Source organism: Myotis daubentonii, chromosome 6 (assembly GCF_963259705.1).
Source record: "Myotis daubentonii chromosome 6, mMyoDau2.1, whole genome shotgun sequence".
In the NCBI taxonomy this organism is placed as follows: Eukaryota; Metazoa; Chordata; class Mammalia; order Chiroptera; family Vespertilionidae; genus Myotis; species Myotis daubentonii.
Window position 1 is genome coordinate 5,124,096 of NC_081845.1, and position 23,134 is coordinate 5,147,229.

Below are 23,134 nucleotides of genomic sequence, written 5' to 3' on the forward strand. Positions count from 1 at the left end.
GATGGCATGGCGCTCAGGCATATGTTACAAATCTGTGTCACCTTCAGATGGAGGGATTTCAGTAAGAAAAAATTGGAACTAGGATTTAAAATGCTGTTGAAATTTTGGGGTCCTCCATTTAATGTACAAAATTGACCAAAATCTAAAAAGAACTAATGTGAGTCCGATCGGCAGGGCTCAGCAGTTGAGCGTCGACCTATGAACCAGGAGGTCATGTTCGATTCTGGGTTGTGGGCTCGATCCCCAGTGTGGGGTGTGCAGGAGGCAGCCGATCCATGATTCTCTCTCATCACTGATGCTTCCATCTCTTTCTTCCTCTCCCTCCCTCTCTGAAATCAATAAAAATATGTTTAAAAAGAAAAAGAACTAATGTGAAACTTTCCTTACCATCCACTTCCCCAGCCCCACACAGGCCCACACGGGCCCCCTGGGGAGAAGCGAGGAAACATTTCTGGCTGCAGCCTCAGTGCACCCCCTTTGTGGTTTGAGAGCTGCTGCTTGGGAAGAAAGTGAGGCATGTACTCAGATACTTTCTGGAACATTCCAGAAAGAGGCTCTGTACTTGCTAATGGGTGGCTGTACTTCAGGAATGTGGACAAGAGGCCCCGCTGGTCTTTAATGCTGCTAATGGCACTGTAATGGGAGTTTAAAGGCTTAAATTTATAGTTCAAAGTCAATTAACTTCCTTCTCATCACTGCCTATTGTAGGAAAGTAAAAGGCCAAGAGACAAAAGAAACAGTTATGGCCTTCAGCATGGGGAATGAAAAATGCCGTTGGCTTAGACAAATACATATATCAAAGTTCTTTACATCCAAATCTCATTTTTAATCAGGTTGCTTCCTTTCAATGCCCGCCGTAGCTTCCTCATGTTCTAGCAGATAACTGAACATCTTATCCAATGTGAACCTTTAACATGTAGCTCTGTGTGCAAGAAAACCCAGGCTTTATCCCCAGACACCTTTTTCTAGGGAGGTGACTGCTCTGCTGAAGTAGATATCACGTTAAAAAATTAAAAAGCCCGGTGATTAGTGCAGCACAATATTCTTTGAGAAAATGTGGGGTGATTCTTCCAGGGGGCTCCCTAGCGGACGAGAAGTGCAGTCACTGAGGTGGGAATAGGGGCAAGTATCAAGGAAAAAGTGGGGAGCCTGCCCCAGGTGTGGTCAGGCAGCTGCCCCTGGAAGGATGGGGGATGGGGAGTGGAAGGAGGGGGCTGAGGTGGGAGGGAGGAAGGCAGAAGCAAAGGGGGGGGGCAGCTGGAAGTGAGGAGGGGACAGGGAGAAGGGGGTTGGGGGGCGGAGAAGGAAGAGAAAGCCCGGGATGATCAAAATAGTAAATCAAACTTAAATCAGAAAACCGAAGTCAGGCAAATGGTTACATACGTAATCTGATTCCACCAGCATACTTACGAAGAATGACGTGGGTGATAACGAATGCAAATATAAAGACTGTCAGAAAAGACAGAGATAAAATAAACATATAAAAAAATCTGTAGTTTCTTTTCCCCACACAGTTGCCTACCCAGGGACAGTGGTGATCAAACCGTTCTGAAAAGAGAGGCAGAAAAGAAAAAAAGGGGAATCGATTAATCAAGTGTCTTTTTACATGCAGGAGCCTCCCTCCCTCCCCACCCAATGCCGATAATATAACAAAAATAACACAACTACGTATTTACACACGAGCCACTCAGAGCAAGGCTTAACATGAAGACATTTCAAGAACATGATTATTCTTCCCACAGAACTTGTCTGTTTAAAGGAAACAAAGAGTATACATTTATTCTCATTACAATGAGAAAAGTAAGATTTCACCCTTTGGGAAAAAACAAAACAAATGCAAATATAAGGACTCTGGTTCACAGAACTGTCTTTCCTTAAGATGGTACCAACGCCTCTGACGTCAGGCCTGGGCAGGATGGTGTGGGGTCCCCGCCTTCGTGGGTACAGGTTCTCATGGTGACCATACCGAGGTCCCAAGGGGCCGGGACAGGACAGAGGGGCAATCCCTGGCCTCCCATCCCAATGACAACTGTTTCCTAAGAAATGTCTCCGCTATTTCAATAGTCGGAGAAGAACTGATATTATTTTAAAAAATATATTTTTATTGATTTCAGAGAGGAAGGGAGTCGAGGAGAGAGAGAAACTTCCATGATGAGAGAGAACCATGGATCAGCTGTCTCCTGCATGCCCCCTACTGGGGATTGGGCCCACAATGAGGGCAGCTGTCCTGACTGGGAATTGAACCCGTGACTCCTGGTTCATAGGTTGACGCTCAGCCACTGAGTCACTAGAAGCAGCCAGTCCTCGCAGAGGATCTGGAGAGAAATCTCAGCGTCACGGTCCTGGTGACAAGCCAGTGGCCTCTTAGTTGCCGGCCCTCAAAGGAAAGCAGTCTGACTGGCGTGCCATCTGGAGTGCCGGGCTCCGAGTGCAGCTGGAAAGGGAACCCGCATCCAACTATGTCATTTCCCACGTCAGTGACCTACACGGGCTGTGCAGCGGCGAGGTCCACAGGAAGAAGGGCAAAGAGAAGACACGCGGATCAGCTAGATTTTCCTAAGACTCTGAGGCTGTTGTCTTGGGAGACCTCTTCCTTCTCTACCCAGGAGCACAGGAGATGGTGAGGCGTGGAGGCCGGACCAGAGGCCTGGGACGGAGCCTCTATTCCAGCCGTGAGGCCGACTCCACATCCCAGGGTGTGGAGGCTGAGCCTCTTCCAGAGCTCACGCTGCAGAGGACAGCAGGGCGTGGGGGCACAGTTAACAGCGTGGGCCCCACGCAGTGCCAGGCTGCCTCTCCTCCTCCATGGACACCTGCTCTCACGGGCAATCTCTCTACCCCAAGTTCCAACACCAGCTCTACCCGATGGCGCTACATGCTGTCTCCAGCAATAGCCTCACGCTGAGCCACCCAACAACTCAGCCTTGACCCCAGAGAGAACTTCCCTTATTCCTCCCCAAACACACACCTCTTTCCCCTTCCCACCTCCTTTCTGTCAACCCAGAATCCCACCATTCTTTTTTTCCTTTAATCCTGAAAATACGTTTTTATTGATTTAGAGAGAAAGAAAGAGAGAGAGAGAGAGATCGGTTGCCTCCCATACACACCCCAACCAGGGATCGAACCCGCAACATTTATGGTATATGGGATGACGCTCCAACCAACTGAGCCATGTGGTCAGGGCCCAGGCACCGTTCTTGACTCCGTTCTTTCCCTCCCCTTCACATCTCATCCACGAGCGAGTCCCATCAGCAACTCCCACTGTTATCTAAAATTATCTTAGTTATTTGCTTTTCTCTGCCCACCCTACTCTGAGCCATTAACAAATAACTGTCACATAAATGAATGAACCTTCTTACCACCAACAGGGCACCCAGGCGATCAAGCGCATCGCCCGATGTCACAGAGCTGGCACACAGACCTGGACCACTAAACGCCGGTGCCACCAGTGAGCAGGGCCAGCGCCCGGCAGGGTCCAGGGCGAGGCTGCCATGAAGGAAAAAGGCCACAGCGCCTGGCTTCCGGGCCTTCCTTGCTTTCTTCAGGGGGGACCCTTATTCTCAGACTCCAAATACTCCTCAGTCCCCGGCATGGACTCTAACAGGGAAACCTAACTCAGTGTGGAAACCAGGCTGCTCTCCCACCACACACATCCTCCCTTCACGGGCCGAGGATAAACTGGGACGGGGTGAGGGCGTGGGGGTGGCTCCCCCCGTCCCACACGGTTCTGCTCTGAACGCCCCGGCCCTGGCTCCAGGGAGTGGGGGGGCCCAGGAGCTGCCTGGGGCCGGTCTGAACGGGAGGCTGATGTGGCAATGACTCGTGCTTTTTCAAAGACCCACCCATCGCACACACCCCCGCCTGTCCCCCAGGACAGAGCACACCCCGTCAGTGTTTCCACAGAAATACACACACCAACTTCTACTAACAGTTGTTTGAAACGTCTCAGATGTTGTGGGAGGCTGATGTTAGTGTTACGTGGTTTCCAGGGAAGAAGAGCATCAAATCTGTGCACGAGCTGACACAGGCGTGGCTCCTGGGGACCTGGCTGAAGCAGCCACTGGCTGGAAGGGACAACATCTGGGGGGGGGGGGGCGCCGACAGCTGGCAGCGTGAGCTGCGTGCAACCACAACATCTGAGACGTTTCAAATAACTATTAGTAGAGGTCGGTGTGTGTATTTCTGTGGAAACACTGACGGGGTGCACTCTGTCCTGGGGGGAAGGCGGTGTGTGTGTGTGTGTGTGTGTGTGTGTGTGTGTGTGGTGTGCGATGTGTGGGTCTTTGAAAAAGCACTAGTCATTGCCACATCCTTGGTTCTGAAGATGCCCCTGCCAGAGGGAGGGTCTGTGCTCCACATCTCGGCAGGATTCCTGGGAGCTATTCCCTAAGGGGCCGCACAGGAACAGAGCCTGGGGGGGGGGGGCGGAGCGCTACACCTAGAAGGTTCTCTAATCACAGAGATCCGACTCAGCGTGTGTGTGTGTGTGTGTGTGTGTGTGTGTGTGTGTGTGTGCGCGCGCGCTGATGCTCACACCTGTTAGCATCTCACTGCCCTGGGATAGTCTGTGGTTTTCCTCTCCTTCCCCAGGTGAGGCTGTGAAGTGAGAAATCATTTCTCGTCACCCCAGTCGCCCTGGCCCTTATGCAAATGCCTGGCAGGGAGCAGCTGCTCCCCAATATGCTCTAAGTGAGGGGGGACGTCTTCAATGGCCCTTAGTGTTTCTGACCGCTGCTCCTGCTGCCAGGGGGAGACACTGGAGCAGTGGTTCTCAACCTTCTGGCCTTTTAAATACAGTTCCTCATGTGGTGACCCAACCATAAAATTATTTTCGCTGCTACTTCCTAACTGTAATGTTGCCACTGTTATGAATCGTCATGTAAATATCTGATATGCAGGATGGTCTTAGGCGACCCCTGTGAAAGGGTCGTTCGATTGCCAAAGGGGTCGCGACCCACAGGTTGAGAACTGCTGCACTGGAGAGTGACAGCAAAGGTAAGATTCGGGCGCCGAGGGCAGGAAAGGCAGGGGCCTGTGAAACGTGAATCTGTTCAGGAGGGCTGAGCGCTGGCAAACGGTGACTCGAGCTAAAAGGGCCGCGCAGACGGCTGTTCTGTTCACGTGAATCAGCTCCCAGCGGAGGCAGAGGTGGGTTAGTAACCACAGCTCACAGGACACTACAGGGGACCCAGAGGCTGCGGGGGAGTTCCAGTGGGGGCAGCCGTTCCGAAAAGTCACCTGCCCTCAGATTCCATGTGGGGAAGAAGGTTCCTTTAAAATGGCCAGTGGAACCATAGGCTAGGAAAAGGCGATACATCCTATTTTGTTAGCCCCAAACTCTAGGCAATAACGAAAAGGACATTATTAACGACGAGGAAAACTACCGTCCACTGAGCGCCCGTGACGTCATTATTGCGTTTATCCTTGACCACAGCCCACACTTTCCACCAGGGGGCGCTCCCAGGGAGGTGAGGAGGTGCCCCAGGACCCGCAGGCACTGAGCTGAGTGACACCTGCCCGGATTAATCCTTTGTCCGCCACAAGCTCTGTAGACGCAAATTCAAATATCGTGGCGTGGGGGATGGTTTCCATTTGGACGCGTGGCAGTTAATGGTTAAATGAAGGTTTCATTTCTGGGAGAGACGGAATATAAAAAAGAGCCCTTAAAAACAAGGAGAAACGGAGAAGTATTAAAATTGTAGGGGACAGGAAAGTCCACCGAAATATTAAGGGAAAAGTATTCAAAATGTTCAGAATTTGAAATGTCCCAGAAGCTGGGCTCTAACCCAGGCCCCGGAGAGTGGGATGCAGGGAGAGATGAGGGGAACCTCAGCCCCAGCGCAGGCTGGACGCGCTGGACTGCCCGTCGCCGTGGGCTCAGGGAGCTGGGCCTCAGCGTGGGCAGGGGAAGGGGTCATATCCGACTCCGCTCTCCACGAGTGACTGAGTGTGTGAAACAACAGATGTAAGCATGCAACTGAAATGTGAAATCCTACTTTGAATGGTAATTAGATTTTAATGAAGTTAAATGTTCTTAAAGGTATGAAGTGGAAAAGGATGTTTCTTTAAACCTAGGACATTTTAGCTCGGCCGGCGTGGCTTAGTGGTTGAGCGTCGACCTATGAACCACGAGGTCACAGTTCAATTCCTGGTCAGGTCACATGCTGGGGTTGTGGGCTCAATCCCCAGTGGGGGACCTGCAGGAGGCAGTTGATCAATGATTCTTTCTCATCGTTGATGTTTCTCTCTCTCTCTCCCTCTCCTTTCCTCTCTGAAATCAGTAAGAATATATATTAAAAAATCTTTAACTGACTCAAGTGCTAGAGGGCCACATTCTTAGACACTAAATAATTCACGCTGTTCTAAAACTTTTAGTGAAATCCAAGTTCTTTGTATGGAAACTAATACAATAATTAATGCACGATCATATAAGAATGAACTCTGTGTTGAGTACGCACAACTGTAAAACTACTTTTGCCCCAGCCTGTACTTCTGTTCCCTCAGATGTTCTGGGTCTGACCTGGAGACATAAACTTGAGAGAAAGACGGACTTCGGGATGCGAAAGGGGGTGAGACTCAGAGATGAGCACACGCACTCCCAGACACCGGCCAGGAGCCCCCGTCGGGGGAGGCAGAGCAGGGCAAACAGGTGACAGACAGAGACGCAGAGAGACTTTCGTGGCGTTTGCCTGTGGCTTCTCTGGGTATCGAAGAAGAAGAGCTGCAGTCTGACCATCGCAGGCAGCAGTGAGGCGAGCACTTCTCGTGGGATAAACACAGAAGCCGCTGCTCTGTGACGGTGGCCATCCCCCTGCATCCCCAGGCCTGGGCTTGAGGGCGGAACCCGGACGGGGGCAGAGAGTCCCTTCCCAGGCTCTCACACTTGCTAAGAAATGCCTGGTATTTTGCTAAAATGCAGACTCCTGGACGCGGGTATTCCATCTAAGGAATTCATACCTACTTATATGTACTTAGACCCTAACAGAGATTGTTCTGAGCGATTAAAGACTTGGTGGGATTTCACTGTATTTCGGTTATTGCCTCTCTTGCAATTTTAATGTTCATAGAAGTAACTCCTGGTTCAGAAGGAGCCTGCGGAAGGAGGGGTGGGGAGGGGAGTTATCTGGCTCAAATGAAAGCGTGGCTCCAGCTCCAGCATGCAGACTCGAGGGGGACGGAGCAGGACCGGGAGAGGATCTGGGGCAGCCAGGGACGGAGAGGGAGCCGCTGTGAAAGGCAGGAAATGAGAACTGGCAGGAAGAGACAGAGAAAACAGCGCCCTGACAACCAGGAATGGTTTTAATTTGACACAAGAGGAAGGGAAAGGCTTCCAGGAAAGAATGTCAACTTACAGCCGAGCGAGTCAGAAAGGTGACCTGGAATGTGTCGCCTGTCCCCGGAGCTACTCCCTGAATCACTGATAATGAGCTGGAATGAAAACCCATCTCTTCCTGAGAAACAGCTGAGCTGCTCATAAGAAAACCAGGAAGAAGTCAGTGCCAACATCCATGCCCAAGGTCTTATCTGCCTGCTTACAGGGGGGTAAACCTGGCTCTGAGCTCGTCGTGTTGATGACTAAAACCTCTTACAAAAACGGCCGCCTCCTGCACAGCCATGGATGAGTCTGGCTCCCTCTAAGTCTTGCAAAGTGCGAGTTGCCTCACAGCAATGGCAACGTTCCCCGACTTCTCTGTTGTTGTGCAAGTCTCGTGAAACCCCGGGGCCCCAAATAGATGATCTGTGAGAAGAAGAACCTCCCACTTCATCTTCCGCTGACAGATCTCGTGACTGTACGCGCTCATTTCAAGTCAGAGGTGGGGACAGTTACGGCGGGGCTGAGGCGCCCGGAGCCTCCGGAGGGGACGCGGAATGGGAGGGAGAAAACGTGACGGGCAGCTTGAATCCAAAGCATGCACAGCTCTGCTGCTTCAACCAGAGACGCTGAGGAGAGCTGACGGGCCCACCCGAAGGCTCGGGGCCGCTCAGGAGCAGAAATCCCAGGGGCCGCCTCCGCGAGCAGCAGACAATCTTGGTGATTTGTCTCTTCCACTGCTTTCAAACAGCCCTGCTCTTCCCGGCTGGTCTCTGAGCCTCCGTCCTACTGTCCTGTCTGTCTGTCTACCTGCTGGGCTTCTCGCTCTTCTTCAACCCAGAAACTCCTACCGACGCCGTGACACTTGGCGTAGTGACCGGCACAGAGAAATCTGGGCTCTCAAAGACGCCCCCCATAGCCCTGAGCGCACCCCACTGTGCACTCCTCTCCCACAGCCTTCCCCAGCGGCTGCAAGGCCCTCTCTAACAAGAGCCGTGCATGTAATGACCACTTTGGAGACCTGGAGAACGGACGTGGACAATGCAGAAACCACGCACACACATGCACGCACGGGCCACTCCAGCTGGTCTGTGGGTTAGGAACACACTTCGGACTTCACACTGTCTAATACCGCGTTGTTCTTTATCCAAAGTGCTGTTGGTTATCCCAGGGATGCAAGGATGGTACAATATCCGCAAATCAATAAACGTGATACATCACATAAACAAAGTGCTGTTGGTTATTGTGGCTGGCTTGGTTTTGAGTTGAACTTTACTATTATTTTATCTTGTCCCCTGCCTCAAATTGCATTGAATTTATAAATAATTTTGTGGAGACACTGTGTCTTGACTTCTACTGTGGTTCCTGACACACAGTACCCTATTTTATTGCATTTATTTGGTGTCTAAAAAACCTACTAAACTTAAAAAACTAGCTCTCATGTTTGTTGGTACCGTTATTGTTGGTTTTCTCATCATCTATAAGAAAGTGATAATAGTGTCTGCTCACTTATGATGGTTATATGTTCATAGTTTCCTCATCCTACTATGTTAATTAGAAAAGCTTGAAATGTTACATATTAGCAGTGATAGTGGACATCCTAATTTGTTCCTAACTTTAATGTAAATAATTCAGTATTTTATTATTTTTTGAAAAAGTTAGCTTTGAAAAAAATCATGTTAAAGGAATATTCTTCATTAGTTTTCTATTGCTAGAGAGCAAGTGACCACGAATGTCATGGCTTTAAACAACACCAACCTATGGCTTGGAAACGTTAGCGGTCAGGAGCCCAGCTCAGGGTCTCTCCAGGCTAAGATCACACGGGCGGGGTGCAGGCCTCGGGTCCTCCCAAGCGGGTGCGGTTGGCAGGATTCTCTTCCTCTCTCCTTCCCAGCCCCCCGCCCCCCATCTTCAAGCTGCACGTGAGCTCCTCCTCCTGCTTGGATCTCTCCATCTTCTCTACAGGGCACTTGTGATCACAGTGGCCCATGGACAGCCCAGGATCCTCCCCCTCGTTTAAGGTCAGCTCATTAGTGACCCGAATGGCGCCTGCAGAGTCTCTCTGCCAGGTGAGGTGACAGAACCCCGGGAGGAATGCCCCAGGACCAAGGTCACGCAGCCGAGATTCTGCCGGCCACGCCCCCAGCCTCGGTGCTCTGAGGGTCAGAGCGGGTCCATGATCACGATCACACACTTCCGGCCTCTGACCTATTGATAAATGAATAGGCTCAGGAACATTAGAAAATCATCGCACTCCTGGAATACGCCTTTCTCTGTCAGAATGACGAATCCCTTCTGGATGAAGCTGGCTGTCCCATCACGCCGGCTCTGACTTGCATTTATAAATGAGAATCTCCTTTCCTTCTTTGCATCTCATTTCTGTCCGGTTTTGGGGTTCGCTCTCTTGCTGAAATGAGCTGAAAGGCCGTCCAGCTGCTCTCAGCTCGAAACACTCCTCAGAACACGGGGAGCCACGCCTCTCTGGCGAATTCTTCAATAAACTTCTCAGCTTTCCACTGTTGGTCATCTAGTTAAGTTTTCCTCTCGTTCTCTGGTTAATTTCCCATAAAACAATGTTTCATTGAGATTTCCATATCAATTGGTATACAAACTAGTGTATTTTCCAATAAGTAAAAAAACAACTACATTTATCTCATTTGAATTTGCTATTTTCACTTTTCTTTCAGTTTCACTAGACGTTTACCTTTTTGTTGTTTGTTTTCTACAGAATTAGTTCTGTGGTTGCTTCTTTTTTTTCTGGGTGACTGTTTTCTTCCTTTTTTCCCCCCACTCGTTTATTTTGCTATTCTTTTTCTATCTTCTTGAGATGGATGCTGTGTTTGTTTATTTGCTTCTAAGTTCGGTTTTGTGTTTTTGTACTCGACTTTTAAAAAATTCTTATTTCACGGACCATCCACCATCCAAGCAAATTTCCTGTTTGGGGAGAACCCCAAAATAGGTGCCAGGCGAGGCCCCGCTCTCCTGCCCCATTATACAAGCTGGGAGTGGGGCAGGGCCTGGTTGTAGAACGAAACGGGCCAGATGCTCTGGCCAGATCTCCGAAGCCAGCACCCACGGGCCTCCCAAAGGGAGTCACAGTTCTAATCCGACGTCAGCAGCGGAGTTAGAGCCCAGGGTGGGGACACACACCTTGCTGGTGGCCCTGGCACCTCCTGTGCTGTCCTGTCGCCAATGGGACTGGCCTGGGGCAGCCACCCAGCTGGGGATCAAGTCTGCAACCCAGGCATGTGTCCCGACCAGGAATTGAACCGTGACCTCCCGGTTCACAGGTCGACGCTCAACCACTAAGCCACAGTGGCTGGGCAAGTGTTCCTCCTCTTGACACCACCCCCAAACATCGCCCTCCTCTCCTTTCCCTTCACTGTTCTCCCAGTTACAGGCGCCCAGCATGCTTGGCTGTGAGAGCTGACTGCCACGTGACTGGGATTTATCGTGTCGGTTGCGGAAGGCCCCTGGCTATTCCCGACTAGGGACTCTGATCTTCCCAGCTGGTGGTTTCCACGAGAGAGGATACCGTCTGAAGCGGTTATACCAGAGGAGAAGTGCACTGTTCACTGGGGTCGACACTTCATTTTGTAAGGGGATTTTATACCTAATTTCTCAGGGTTCTTTAAGGAACATGTAAACCTATGGGTGATGGAGGGAACACATGAGAGAATTAGATGACCTTTTAGAAAGTGTTTTATAATAACCCAAAGGGATTTTTAAAACACTATGAGACGGGGAAGAAAGCTGTGTCATGATTAGGAATCTAGCCTAGAAATAAGACACAGAGGACTGAGACCAACTGCTACAAATGAATGAGCATAAGCAGTCAGGTGTCTAGTAAACATTCCACAAATGATAGAGAAGGGGGTTCGAAGTTAACTCCCTACCATAGTAGAAATTGGACAAAGTCTTTAGACTCCAGGGAAGGTGTGCAAATCGGATTTTATGTGAAAAAGTGTAACTTACATACATTCCATCCCATAATATTAGTAACTGCAGAATTACAGCCCCCAAAAGGGTCTTGAAAATCCCTACAGATGGTTCCCCTGAAGATACATAAGCCACTGTGATGTGTTGGCTTAAAAATGTCCTCAAGATGGGCCTGAGCTGGCGTCCGCAGGAAGGGTATGAGAAACCAAACAAGGCTGTCAGTGTCCCTGTAGAAACCCCGATGTGCCCTCACATGGAGGACCAGGGATGCTTTTGGTCCTCCCACCGTAGATGGCTATAGGACAGTGGTTCTCAACCTTCCTAACGCCGCGACCCTTTAATATAGTTCCTCATGTTGTGGTGTCCCCCAATTTCATTGTTAAAATTGAACATAATTAAAGCATAGTGATTAATCACAAAACAATATGTGATATATGTGTTTTCCGATGGTCTTAGGCGACCCCTGTGAAAGGGTCGTTCGACCCCCAAAGGGGTCGCGACCCACAGGTTGAGAACCGCTGCTCTAGGAGATTAGGAAACTGACCAGGGAAAGCCAATCAAAAGTATGAAGGGAGCAGCGTTAATCACAGCGACAGTGCTAACAATTACAGAGCATTCGCTGTACACCAGGCGCTATTCCAGGTGCTTTGCGTGTGTTAAATCATGAATTCTCTCAACCATCCCACGAGGAAGGGACTGCTATGGACCCCGTTTAGAGATGAGAAAACCAAGGCACAGAGAGCTGAAGTAGCTTGTGTACGTCACAAAGCTCGTATCTGCATCCAGGCCATGTGGTGCCTGATTCCAGGCTCTTAACCATAGGCTACTTCCCACCTGGGCAAGACTGAACCGAATTCCACGCTGTCCCGCCGGGAGCAAGGCTACAGGTGATCTATGTGGGCCAGGAAAACCGAGACCAGGCCCGATAGGGGAATCTTGGCCTTTCTAACCACCCGTAGAGGATTCAAGTTAGAATAAAGCACGATTCAGATAACTAAGAGGAAAACGGCTTTGCACAGCAGGAAGTACATGATACCACTTTACTTTCCCCAAGGAGAACAGACTACCTATTCTGCCAGACTCAAAGAGAATGTTGGCAATCGATCGTGTGTTACCGAGGGAACAAGTCTGCTCCGAGGCGTCAGGTCCTTTCTGCAGGAGGGAACGGGTTTCGGGGCCTACGTGCTCAGGAATGTCCTTGGGTATGTCTCTTAGAGGCAGGGGTGGGGCTGAGGAACGAGGCCTTCCCTCGTCCGTTTCTCCCTGCCCTCCCTGTGCCCGGGGTCTGCTGCCATCTCCTTAACAGGAAGTGCTTGACAAAAAATTCCAAGGGGCTGGGGAGCCAGGTCACTCATATAAATCCTGTGCTGGGCTGGCCGTGACCTAAACAGTAGGGCCGAGTCCTGCAGCTGAGGACCGCTGGGCTCCACTGTGCTCCCTCTGTCCATCCCCTAGTCCGTCCTGGGGGGAAGTCAGTAGACAGATGGGAGGTCTCCGTGGTCTCTGGGAAAAGTGACAATCCTGACTGTAGGCCCGGAAGTCTCCTGGCTCCCGTCCCTTTTTCTCTCCTTCACTTCACATGCCTCCAACTCCCCACACCAGCTGCCCCTGGAGGCACCACACAGAGCACAGCCGGCAACTCCCGCAGCCGCTCACTGGGCAACCGGGGGACCTCGGGGTGAGGTGGTCTTATGTCAAGTGCCTGCTGATCTGGAGGCTCCAGGGAACAAGGAACCCCCCTGGTATGCGTGCTCAGGGAGAAGGCCTCGGGCACGGCACGGGGCAGGATGCTGCAGGGTGTGAAAGAGGAAAGTACAGGGTTTGGTAGCCAGGCTCGGTGACCGGGATCAGCGGCGGGAGGAAAAGACGGTGAAACGTTAACGATTACTGAGTGTTCGGTTCACAGGCTTACAGAGACGCACACACTCCTTTTGGCAAAGGCAGCCGGCCACCCCATCAGCCACGGCGTCCGAGCACAAGCAGAGCTGGGGACGGAGGCGGTGACCGCTCTACTCACCTACGCAGTTATCACAGAGGCTACAGTGAGAGGCACGAGGGGGCCGGAAAATCTTGCAGGTGAAACAGTATTTCAGTTTCACGGTCTGGCCATTGATGATGACTTCTTTGGTTCTGGGAGGCGAGCGGTACCCCCCTGAACTGCTGCCGTTGGCGATATCTGTGGAGAAAAGAAGAAAAAGAGCACACGCCCTTAACAGAGCACCTCCTCTGCAGGCCCGCACCTCGGGGCCTGGGGTCTGCACGCCCGGCCTGGGGTCCCTGCGCCTTTCTGGGAGTTTCCTGACACCTGAGGCCCGGAGGGCTGGCTGTCCCCTAGCCTCCAGCTCCTGGCCAGGCAGGTGGGAGTGGCCACGTGACGGAGCTCTGGCCACAGGGGTGCCAGCACGCGGGCACTGACAGAGGGTGGGAACCTTCCCGGAGTCCTGCTCACTGTCCCCTCTCTCCTCAGTTCCCGCTCTCGCTCTCGGGACACAATGGAGCCACAAACCTGGGCCCTGAAGGACGGACCACGCCCAGGAAGACCACCCCTGAGAACTCTTCACGGGGCTACGTTGTTACATTGTTGCCTAGGGCAGTGGTCGGCAAACTGCGGCTCTCGAGCCACATGCGGCTCTTTGGCCCCTTGAGCGTGGCTCTTCCACAAAATACCGGCTCTTCCACAAAACACCGACTTCCGCGCATGGGCCACGAAGTTTCAGTCGCACTGTACGTGCGCGCCCCCACGTGGTATTTCGTGGAAGAGCCACACTCAAGGGGCCAAAGAGCCGCATGTGGCTCCAGAGCCGCGGTTTGCCGACCACAGGCCTCGGGAACTCTTCACCGGGCTGTGTTGTTACAAGATCCAGAGGTTTGGCTTCACCTGTTACAGCAGCTAGCACTGCCCTCATACTGTGGGTGAGAGTGAAGCTGGACAACCAAGGGGTCCGGGCTGCCTGTCATTACTTGAGCCAATTCAGCAGAGACAGAGTTGGATCATATATGAGCGTTTATTCCAATACTGCAGGCAGCATGGGAGAGCAGGTCAGCCACAAAAATTTGCTCTGCAGCCCCCATAAGCCAGCTGCTTAGATACAGTAGGACAAAGATTACTTGGGGGAGTAGGCAATGCAGGCTGGGGTGGGACGCCATTGTTTGGGCAACTAGGTTGTTAATCTTTCCATGATAATAGGCAGTTATTGAATGAGAATGGACTGCATGGGGTGGGGGGCGCATACAATTCCCAGCCAGGTTAGAATGTCCTTTCTTTAACCAGCACAAGGCAATCAGAGTTGACAGCATGATTAATATTTCTCATAACCATAGCCAGTCCCCAATATTCTATTTTTGCCCCTAATGATAGTACGTCAGGAACACTTTCTCCGGTGTACTGCAAATTGAGCTCAAATATCTCTTCATTTTGTCCACTGGCCTCCTCAAAAACACCAGGTATTGGCTATGGGGAATAAATAAATATGTATATGTGTATATATATGCAATCATTACGTGTATATTTTAAAAATAATGTCTATGCTTTGTTTATGGTCTGACCTTATTTTTTAGAATCATTTTTTAAACGTTGAAGAAAATAGAAATACATCTAATTTTTAAGTGCCATGTTATCTTACAGCCTGGTTCTCCTCCCTGAATCCCAGGGAGCTTTTCAAACTCCCTGAATGCAGGGACCCTCCCCAGCCCATTACATCAGAGACCCCGGGGTGGCTCAGACGTTGCAGGGAGGAGAGCCTTGCTCTGCGGGAAGAGAAAACACCCAGTCTTATCCCCGCGCAGACCTCACAGCCCTAGCAGGCTGCCCGGGAGAACGGGGGCAGCTAGCTGTGTGGGAACAGGCCACAGGCCACAGGCCACAGGTGACGGCGAACAGTGAGAATATCCGTGCGGCTCCGGCCAGGGCTCTGACGGGGAGAACACAGGCAGAGCGGGCCTGGGGCTGCAGGAAACCAGGGGAACCTTCGTGTTTCTCAAAACAGTGTTGATACCAGAAAGGTAGCTGCTCACTTTAGTCCACACACACTCGAAGGACATGCGGACAGCGACCCTGCGGCATACATCCGGTAAATTTCCAGAGGCGGGAAGGAGTCCCATCATCCACTCAGCCCCACGCACACTCAGCCTGACTTCATCGGTGGAGGACAGTCTGGCCCCAGGGGTGGGAAAGGCTCCCCAGAGATGGGACCCCGCAGCCGACGCTGAGGACCACACTGCAGGGCCTGTCACTCCCCGCGTGGTCCGGGCGGCACCCACGCACCAGCGCCTGGCAGACAAGCAGGCTCTGGATGCCCCTGAAGCAGTGCCGCAGACTCTACATTTGCCAAGACCCCTGGGGTTCGTGCGCGTGGGAGTCTGAGAACCGGGCTCTGAGGCCTGTGGGTGCTCCCCCCCCCCCCCACATCACCCACGCCTCTTACCCTCCCATTCCTCCTGGTTATGTACCCAAACACACGCCCGAGTCCCGCTCACAGGAAGCCGCTTCACACGCCACTCCCAGCCGCCCAAGCGTTTTCCGTGGAGACCCCACCCCGGTGACCCAGAAGAGCCGGAGGTATCTGCAGGGCCGCCCTCACTCACCAACAGAATCCACAACCCACACGGGATGATTCCAGGGCCCCCCCTTCACCCCAATCTTCTTTAAGAGGCTCTCAGAGCCCGGCTGGTGTGGCTCAGTGGTTGAGTGTGGACCTAGGAACCAGGAGGAGATTCGATTCTCGGTCAGGGCACATGCCCGAGTTGCAGCGTGATCCCCAGTGTGGGGAGTGCAGGAGGCAGCTGATCACTGATTCGTTCTCATCATTGATGTTTCTATCTCGCTCCCCTCTCCCTTCCTCTCTCTCTTCCTCTCTGAAATCATTGATGTTTCTATCTCCCTCCCCTCTCTCAGAGCCCTGAAACCTGCCCCTAGCCCTTTAGACCAAGGCTTTGGTGTTTGGAAAATACCACTGGCAAGGGGAACCTTTTGAGTGATTACTATTTATGGAAAATTACAGTTCCACAAGCGATTGGAGAAGGAGAGGAAGGAGAGTTGAACCCGAGGGGGAGACGGAAGTCTGGTGGGCACGGAAGTGGAGACGTGAGGAGCAGACTTCCTGCTTTACCTCCGTGAGGACAACCCTTCTACTCAGGATGATTAAACTGCTGGGGCGCCATCCCAAGGGCTCTCGGTGGCCTTGCCCGGCAGGACACCCTCCTGGCATGTGCCACCCGGCCTGGCACCCCAGTGGCTGCCCTAAGGGACGGTGCTAAATGCAGCAGACCTCCGGGAGGCCCTGAGCCCCCACAGCATCCACACTGGACGCGGAAGGATCTCAGCCAGGGAGCTGGTGCTTCCCTGAGCTCCAGGGTGAAATAACTGGCTTTGAACCCATCAACGTGAAGGTCAGATCTCTCCCAGTGCCAACTGGGTGCCAGTGGGGCCTGAATTAATTATGACCTGGTGCCTCCCCAGCCTTATGTCGGCTGTGAGATCTACTGTGTCTGTTTAGCTCTTGCAAACATGGGTAGAAAAACTAGAAAGCAGATACAGGTTTAAAAAGAACCAGAACCCAACCAATAATACTGTATTTGTGTTCATTTAATGAGAAGAAGTTTAAACACCGATTTGTCAAGGAGATGTTTTAAGAAGCAGGGATGACAAACGCATCCACTATTGCAGTGGTTCTCAACCTCGGCTGCACATTAGAATCACCTGGGAATCTTTTTAAAATCCCTGACTTCTGGGCCTCATCCTCCGGAAATTCTGTTTCTTTGTTATGGGGTGAGGCCACAACATTGGTAACAAAGAAACAGAATTTCCGGAGGATGAGGCCCAGAAATCAGGATTTTAAGAAGATTCCCAGGCGACTCTAATGTGCAGCCAAGGTTGAGAACCACTGCACTAGAAGGACCACTAAGCGCCTAGTTCTGTGCGGCAATGACTTGGAGGAGGGAGTGTTCGTTAGCGCACCTTGAGACAAACTCGTGATCTTGTCGTTCCAAAGCACATTTCCGAAAGATTAAACCTTTGATATAAAGTGAGCTGAAGGCCAGAACCCAACCTGGTCTCTCGCTGGACAGATGCTATGATGTTCGCAGCTACCACAAGCTCTCTTTTAGGGGTTAGGGGGTGTCTGTTACATATATTCACTAAGTAATGCAACTAAAGACAAGAAAAAGAAAGTGCTTAGTACTTTTGACCTTTTTAATTTTAACCAACTGAGTTAATCCAAAATATGCTGATAGCTAAATGAAAATTAATGACCCTCTTATGTTTTGCCAGATTATATTTTCCACCTGGGTGCCCAAGCCTTTCCCTCCAGTGTAACAGAAATAAAGGTGGCTTTGTCCTTGCAAAGTTTTCATTTGCCTCCAATTTTGTTAGAGTCCCCTGAGCACACACACAAAACTGCTGTGCTGTGTGAATGAAAATCGATTCTTCTACGGAGGCCAAAGCTAGAAATATTTGTTTTTCTACTCCACGGGCACAGCTTCTGCGTTACCAGAAACCACCACATATTATATGATGACAGAGATCAATTTGGGAGGTCAGCGTTTGCAATACTGTAAGACAAGTAGATGAGAACGAAGGTAAGAACTGGGCACTAGCAATCATGCCAGGGCAGGGCCGTGTTTCATTATTATGGCCAGGAAAACCTGAGAATCTTTTATTGAAATCTGAGTGGCACTCATACGAGGGCATCAGCAAAGACCTGAATGCAAGAACTGGCTTACATCTCCGTCTGTACAGTAATGAGATGTGATTGTACCTTTAACAAGGAAAAGAAAGTTAAGGCTGCCAGTACAGAACTAGTACATAGTATCTATAAATATACTCTATTTTATTTTTATTTATTTATTAAATGTAATTCATTGATTTTTTTACAGAGAGGAAGGGAGAGGGATAGAGAGTTAGAAACATCGATGAGAGAGAAACATCAATCAGCTGCCTCCTGCACACAGCCCACTGGGTATGTGCCCGCAACCAAGGTACATGCCCTTGACTGGAACCGAACCTGAGTCCCTTGGGTCTGCAGGCCGATGCTCCATCCACTGAGCCAAACCAGTCAGGGCTACACTCTATTTTAAAGGAAAACCATGCTCATCCATTATGGTCTCATACTCTTATCTCTTTAGTCAACCCAGATTGGTTAAAATGAATAAGAATCTTCAGTGACTAGAATCAACCAATCAATATCTACCTACCTACCTATCTATATGCAAGTTCCAAAAGTGTGTGTGTGTATAAAGTAAAAGCATAATATGCTAATTAGACCGGACGTCCTTCCGTCCTTCTGGACGAAGCCCGGGCTGTGAGGGCCGAGGCGGCCACTGCCATGGCTGCGGGTGCTGAGCCCCTTGCTGCGATCGGAGCCTATGGGCCGCGGGGGAGGGACCAGAGGTGGTCAATGCACCTCACAGCGACTGGTTGAGCGGTCATTCCGGTCATGATGCTTATGGCCTCTGGCCTTTTATTATATAGGATGGAGAACAACTTACAGTAAACCAGAGGCCCGATACATGAAATTCATGCACGGATGGGATCCCTAGGTCTGGCTGGCGATCAGGGCTGATCAGGGCCCAAAGGCCCTGGCAGGGTTGGGAGAGGAGGCGACGGTCGCAGGGCTGGGTGTGGAAGGAACGCACGCCAGATGCCAATGCCGCCCTTGGTGCCCCACCACCATGCAGTTCCCAGCCTCCCCGCCTCCTCCTTTCCTCATCGCCACTGGGGCCTGCTGGCTGGGGGGAGGGACAGGGCATGCTGGCTGGGGGAGGGACCACAGGAGGTTGACCACTGGCCCTGAGGAAGGAGCCAGCCCTCGGCCCCCCTGGGAAAGGGGCCATGTTCTCTGCCACCCACCCCTGGCTCCCCATCCCAGCCCGGGGCCTGAAGACCCTGGCGGGGTTGGGAGAGGAGGCAACAGTCGCTGGGCCAGGCGCAGAAGGAACGGACGCCGACCCTGCCACCACCAAGTGGTTTTCCGCCTCCCCGCCTCCTCCTTCCTTCGCCACCGTGCGGATCGGGGCCTGCCGGGGGAGGTTGGCTGTGGGAGCACACTGATCACCAGGGGGCAGCTCCTGCATTGAGCGTCTGTCCCCTGGTGGCCAGTGTGCATGATAGTGACCGGTTGTTCCGGCTGTTCAGTTGTAAACGTCGTTTAGGCTTTTATATTTATAGATGTCAACAAGAAGGAAGTGGTTAAACAAGTTATGATATATGGTCATACACCTATTAACAGTGGAGTAGAATGGTTCATAATATATTAAAATCTGTTTTCAAAATAATGTGCAATGTGAGTCCATATTTTTGTGAAAATATATTATGCAGAGAAAAAATACTGGAAGGATACATCAAAATATTAACCATGAATATCTCTGATTGGTAGGATTAAATAAATTCATTAAAAATAAAGAATTCTTATGCTTTTCAAGATGTCTACAACCTATATTATTTTGTAATGAACAACAACAAAAAGATTACTTTTAAGAGAATTTGGAAAAGGGCATACATTTGCAAAAGGGGTTGGGGTAGTTTTGGCTCCCTACAGTTCATAAAGTTTGACGTCAATGGAAATTCATAGGTTTCATCAACGGTTTTAAAAACATGTCCTCTCTACCTCCCCTGAAGACTGGCTGTGAGCAACATGTTTTTCAGGCTCCTTTTCATCCCTGAAACTCTCTAAGAAGGAGGCTCTGTGACTCATCTCGGGCCACTGGTCACTCTTGGACGTTTCATTCTCCTCTTGGGCCTCCGGCAGCCACACAGGGCTGGACGAGGCCACGTCACACACTCAGATCACAACCCAGGTGATCTCAGCGTCACATTCATCTCCAGGAGAAGTGCCTTCGTGCTGCTGGGTACCGCGTTCTTCCATCTGCGAAGTATTGTCCAGATATCGTGCCAGGAGAAAGCCAGGGGAAAAGAACATTTTCCTGGGCGTAGGAGGCCCTGTTACATCGTCCACGCTCTGTCACCGCCACGTGACATAACTTCTCTGGGTTCCTCAGATCTATGTAATGGAGGCTGGGGAGATGACTGATGAGGTTCCCAACTGCTTTGGGGTGTAGGGCTCTGTACAGGGCTCGTGTTCCCCAACTTTTAGACTCCACTTTGCTTTGTGCTCTTCAAAGGCATGTGACTAAGTAGGAATTAACCGAATGACTTGCCTATGTTGTCCGTGAACATGTTTCTTGTACTTTGCAGGTGGAGTGAAGGCACTGTAGGTAAGCACTTAGTGAGTGCTTGTTGACCTGGATCTAGCCCACCCTAGATCAACACCCTAATGCAGTGGTCGGCAAACTCATTAGTCAACAGAGCCAAACATCAACAGTACAACGATTGAAATTTCTTTTGAGAGCCAAATTTTTTAAACTTAAACTATATAGGTAGGTACATTGTTATTAACTTAATTAGGGTCCTCCTAAGGCTTAGGAAGAGCCACATTCAAGGGGCCAAAGAGCCGTATGTGGCTCGCGAGCCGCAGTTTGCCAACCATGGCCCTAATGCAACACCGTTCCACTCGCAGGGACTAAAATGAAATGATTCAAAAACCCCAACTTCGGATGGAGCATGAGGACGTATTCCTTTACTGACAAGAGCTCATGCACAGGTCCCCAGGTCTCACCGAGGGCCCCACCCGCCTCGATGAACCCACAGCAGCCCGCAAAAGCCCAGCTCTGTGAGGGGCCTGGTGCCACGTCAGAAAAAGGCCAAGAATGAGCTTTCCCTAACCCTGACCCAGATTGCAGGAGTGACTGTCTGCCCTCACTGCCCATCCGGACTTTAATAAAGGCCTGCAGGTGCCGTGAAATAAAAGTGTAAGCGAGGAGCAAAATTCAGTTGAATTATTTACTAGAAGCACCTTGTGATCAATAACAGCACCTTCTAGACTTTGACAAAAACAAGGCAATTTCATTTTCCTTTGTATTCTTTCCCATGCTCACAGCGACGGCCAACCTCTCACTAAATGTCTGTGGGACTGGATAGGAAGCAAATTGAGTTTCCACTTCTAGAGGTTAGCAGGCAATGGCCACCAATTTGTACATATTGTAAAAAATAGGTATGCGTAATATAAAAGACAATTCCTAAATGCCTACCGTTCTCCCTCCAGCCATTCAGGCATAGGTAGCTCTGATTTTTCCTTCCCTTCTGACAAATAGTGATTTACTTGGTCCCAAGCTTGGTTGGCATGAAGAGTGAATGACAATCTGAATCTTTATGCATCTGTCTCTGATGATCCAATGAAGCCCCCGCCCCACTCCCAGTACATGTCAGCGGAGACCACCACAGAACAGTTTTATTTGTAAAGAATGTGACGCCTGTTTCTCTGAGGTATCTGGTCAGCAGGGTAGGAGTGTCTCAATTCTTCCATCAATTTTTTAGAAGAAATGTGACAGAGGGATCCTTTGTTTCCAGCCCAGTTGCACCTGTGAGCCCCCTACCCTTCGGTATTCTCAGCGTGAAGCATGCCCTTGGAGCTGACCTGACTAATGGGTCCCGGGTGGCCCCATGCAGGATGACAGATGCCTGAGCCCCTAGCCCCCACAGTACCGCATGGTTCACTCTTCAGGCTTCTACAACAGTCCCAGCACTGCACTGCAGCCCCACAGCCTGGCTGACCTAGATGTTCGGCCTTCGTAGCCCTCGAAGGCTCTTTCACGAAGGGGAGAGGGTGTGGGTAGTGGGCAATCCCCTGACCTGTCACCCACGCCCTTCCCGGAGGTCTGGACCACAGCATCTCTGCCTGGCCAGGGGTCCCCACCAGCCTCGGCCCTGGACAGTGCCAGCGGGTCTGCCCTGCTGGCTGGGACCCTGCCTAACCCCACCCCCATCTTTTTTGCATCTGTACTGGATTCCTTCCATCGTCTTGTTATTTTGGTTCCCACATTCATCTCTAAAATGCGATATAACTGGAAAGACAGCTCCTAATGCTTCTTCTACAAATTCTAGGTCTTCAACATCTTTTCTCCCAGACATTTTTCTGTGCAAATCATGTATAACCGGTGCACTACAGAGTAACATCCAAGACAACCTGCAGCTGGAAATGAGGAACACGGAACAGTGAAATCAATGAGTGGACTATCACTTTAACGGAGAAATGGAGTGTCCATGGAATAGGAACAGCACTTCTCCTCTACGAAGGTGCGCTCTACGACTGCAGTGAGGGTCCCCCTCTCCATCAGAGACAGCGGGGGCAGATGCCTCCCACCGGCGCACGCCCAGAACGGCTGCAATGGCCAATCATACCAACAGGAAGAAGCGAGTGGCTGATTCCGGAGTGGGGTCCCCAGGGTGCATGCAGGGAAGCTGGGCTGCCTGGGAGAAGAGAGCATCAGCCCAATGGTGTGGCTCAGTGGCTGAGCATCTATCTGTGAACCAGGAGGTCGCGGTTTGATTCCTAGTCAGGACACATGCCCGGGTTGCAGGCTCCATCCCCAGTAAGGGGCGTGCAGCTGATCAGTGATTCTCTCTCATTGATGTTTCTATCTCTCTCTCCCTCTCCAAAAAAAAATATATATGTATTAAGAAAAAAAGAGAGCATCAGAAGGTAGCCAAATGCGGTCTCGGCACACCTGGTTCCAGAGGCTGCCAGGCAGCCAGGTGCTGGGTGGAATCGCTTGCCACAAAGATGGCATTGCCTCTGACGGCCACTGTGTCTGGTGAGTCTCCTGTGCCGTGTGCTTCTGGGATCGTCATCAGACTCTCTGTGCCCATAACGGCCACAATGTGCAAGCAGTTCTGAAAATACTAGAGGTTCGGTGGACAAAAATTTGTGCACTCGGGGGAGGGGGGTGTCTTTCAGCCCGGCCTATGCCCTCTTGCAGTCTGGGACCCCTCAGAGGATGTCCACCTGCTGGCTTAGGCCTGCTCCCTGGGGGATCGGGCCCAAGCTGGCA

The 23,134-nt window shown here is 51.1% G+C and overlaps 1 protein-coding gene across 2 annotated transcripts in view; it reads right to left on the bottom strand.

The window, feature by feature from the left end:
- Nucleotides 1-23,134, bottom strand: part of ZDHHC14 (zinc finger DHHC-type palmitoyltransferase 14) — a 172,090-nt gene that overhangs the window by 17,774 nt on the left and 131,182 nt on the right. For both annotated transcript variants that reach the window (XM_059699965.1, XM_059699966.1), the window contains exons 3-4: nt 13,269-13,427; nt 1,411-1,548 (exon numbers count right to left, since the gene is read on the bottom strand). In XM_059699965.1, coding sequence (XP_059555948.1) covers nt 1,411-1,548; nt 13,269-13,427 — 297 coding nt within the window. The remainder of the gene's footprint in view (nt 1-1,410; nt 1,549-13,268; nt 13,428-23,134) is intronic.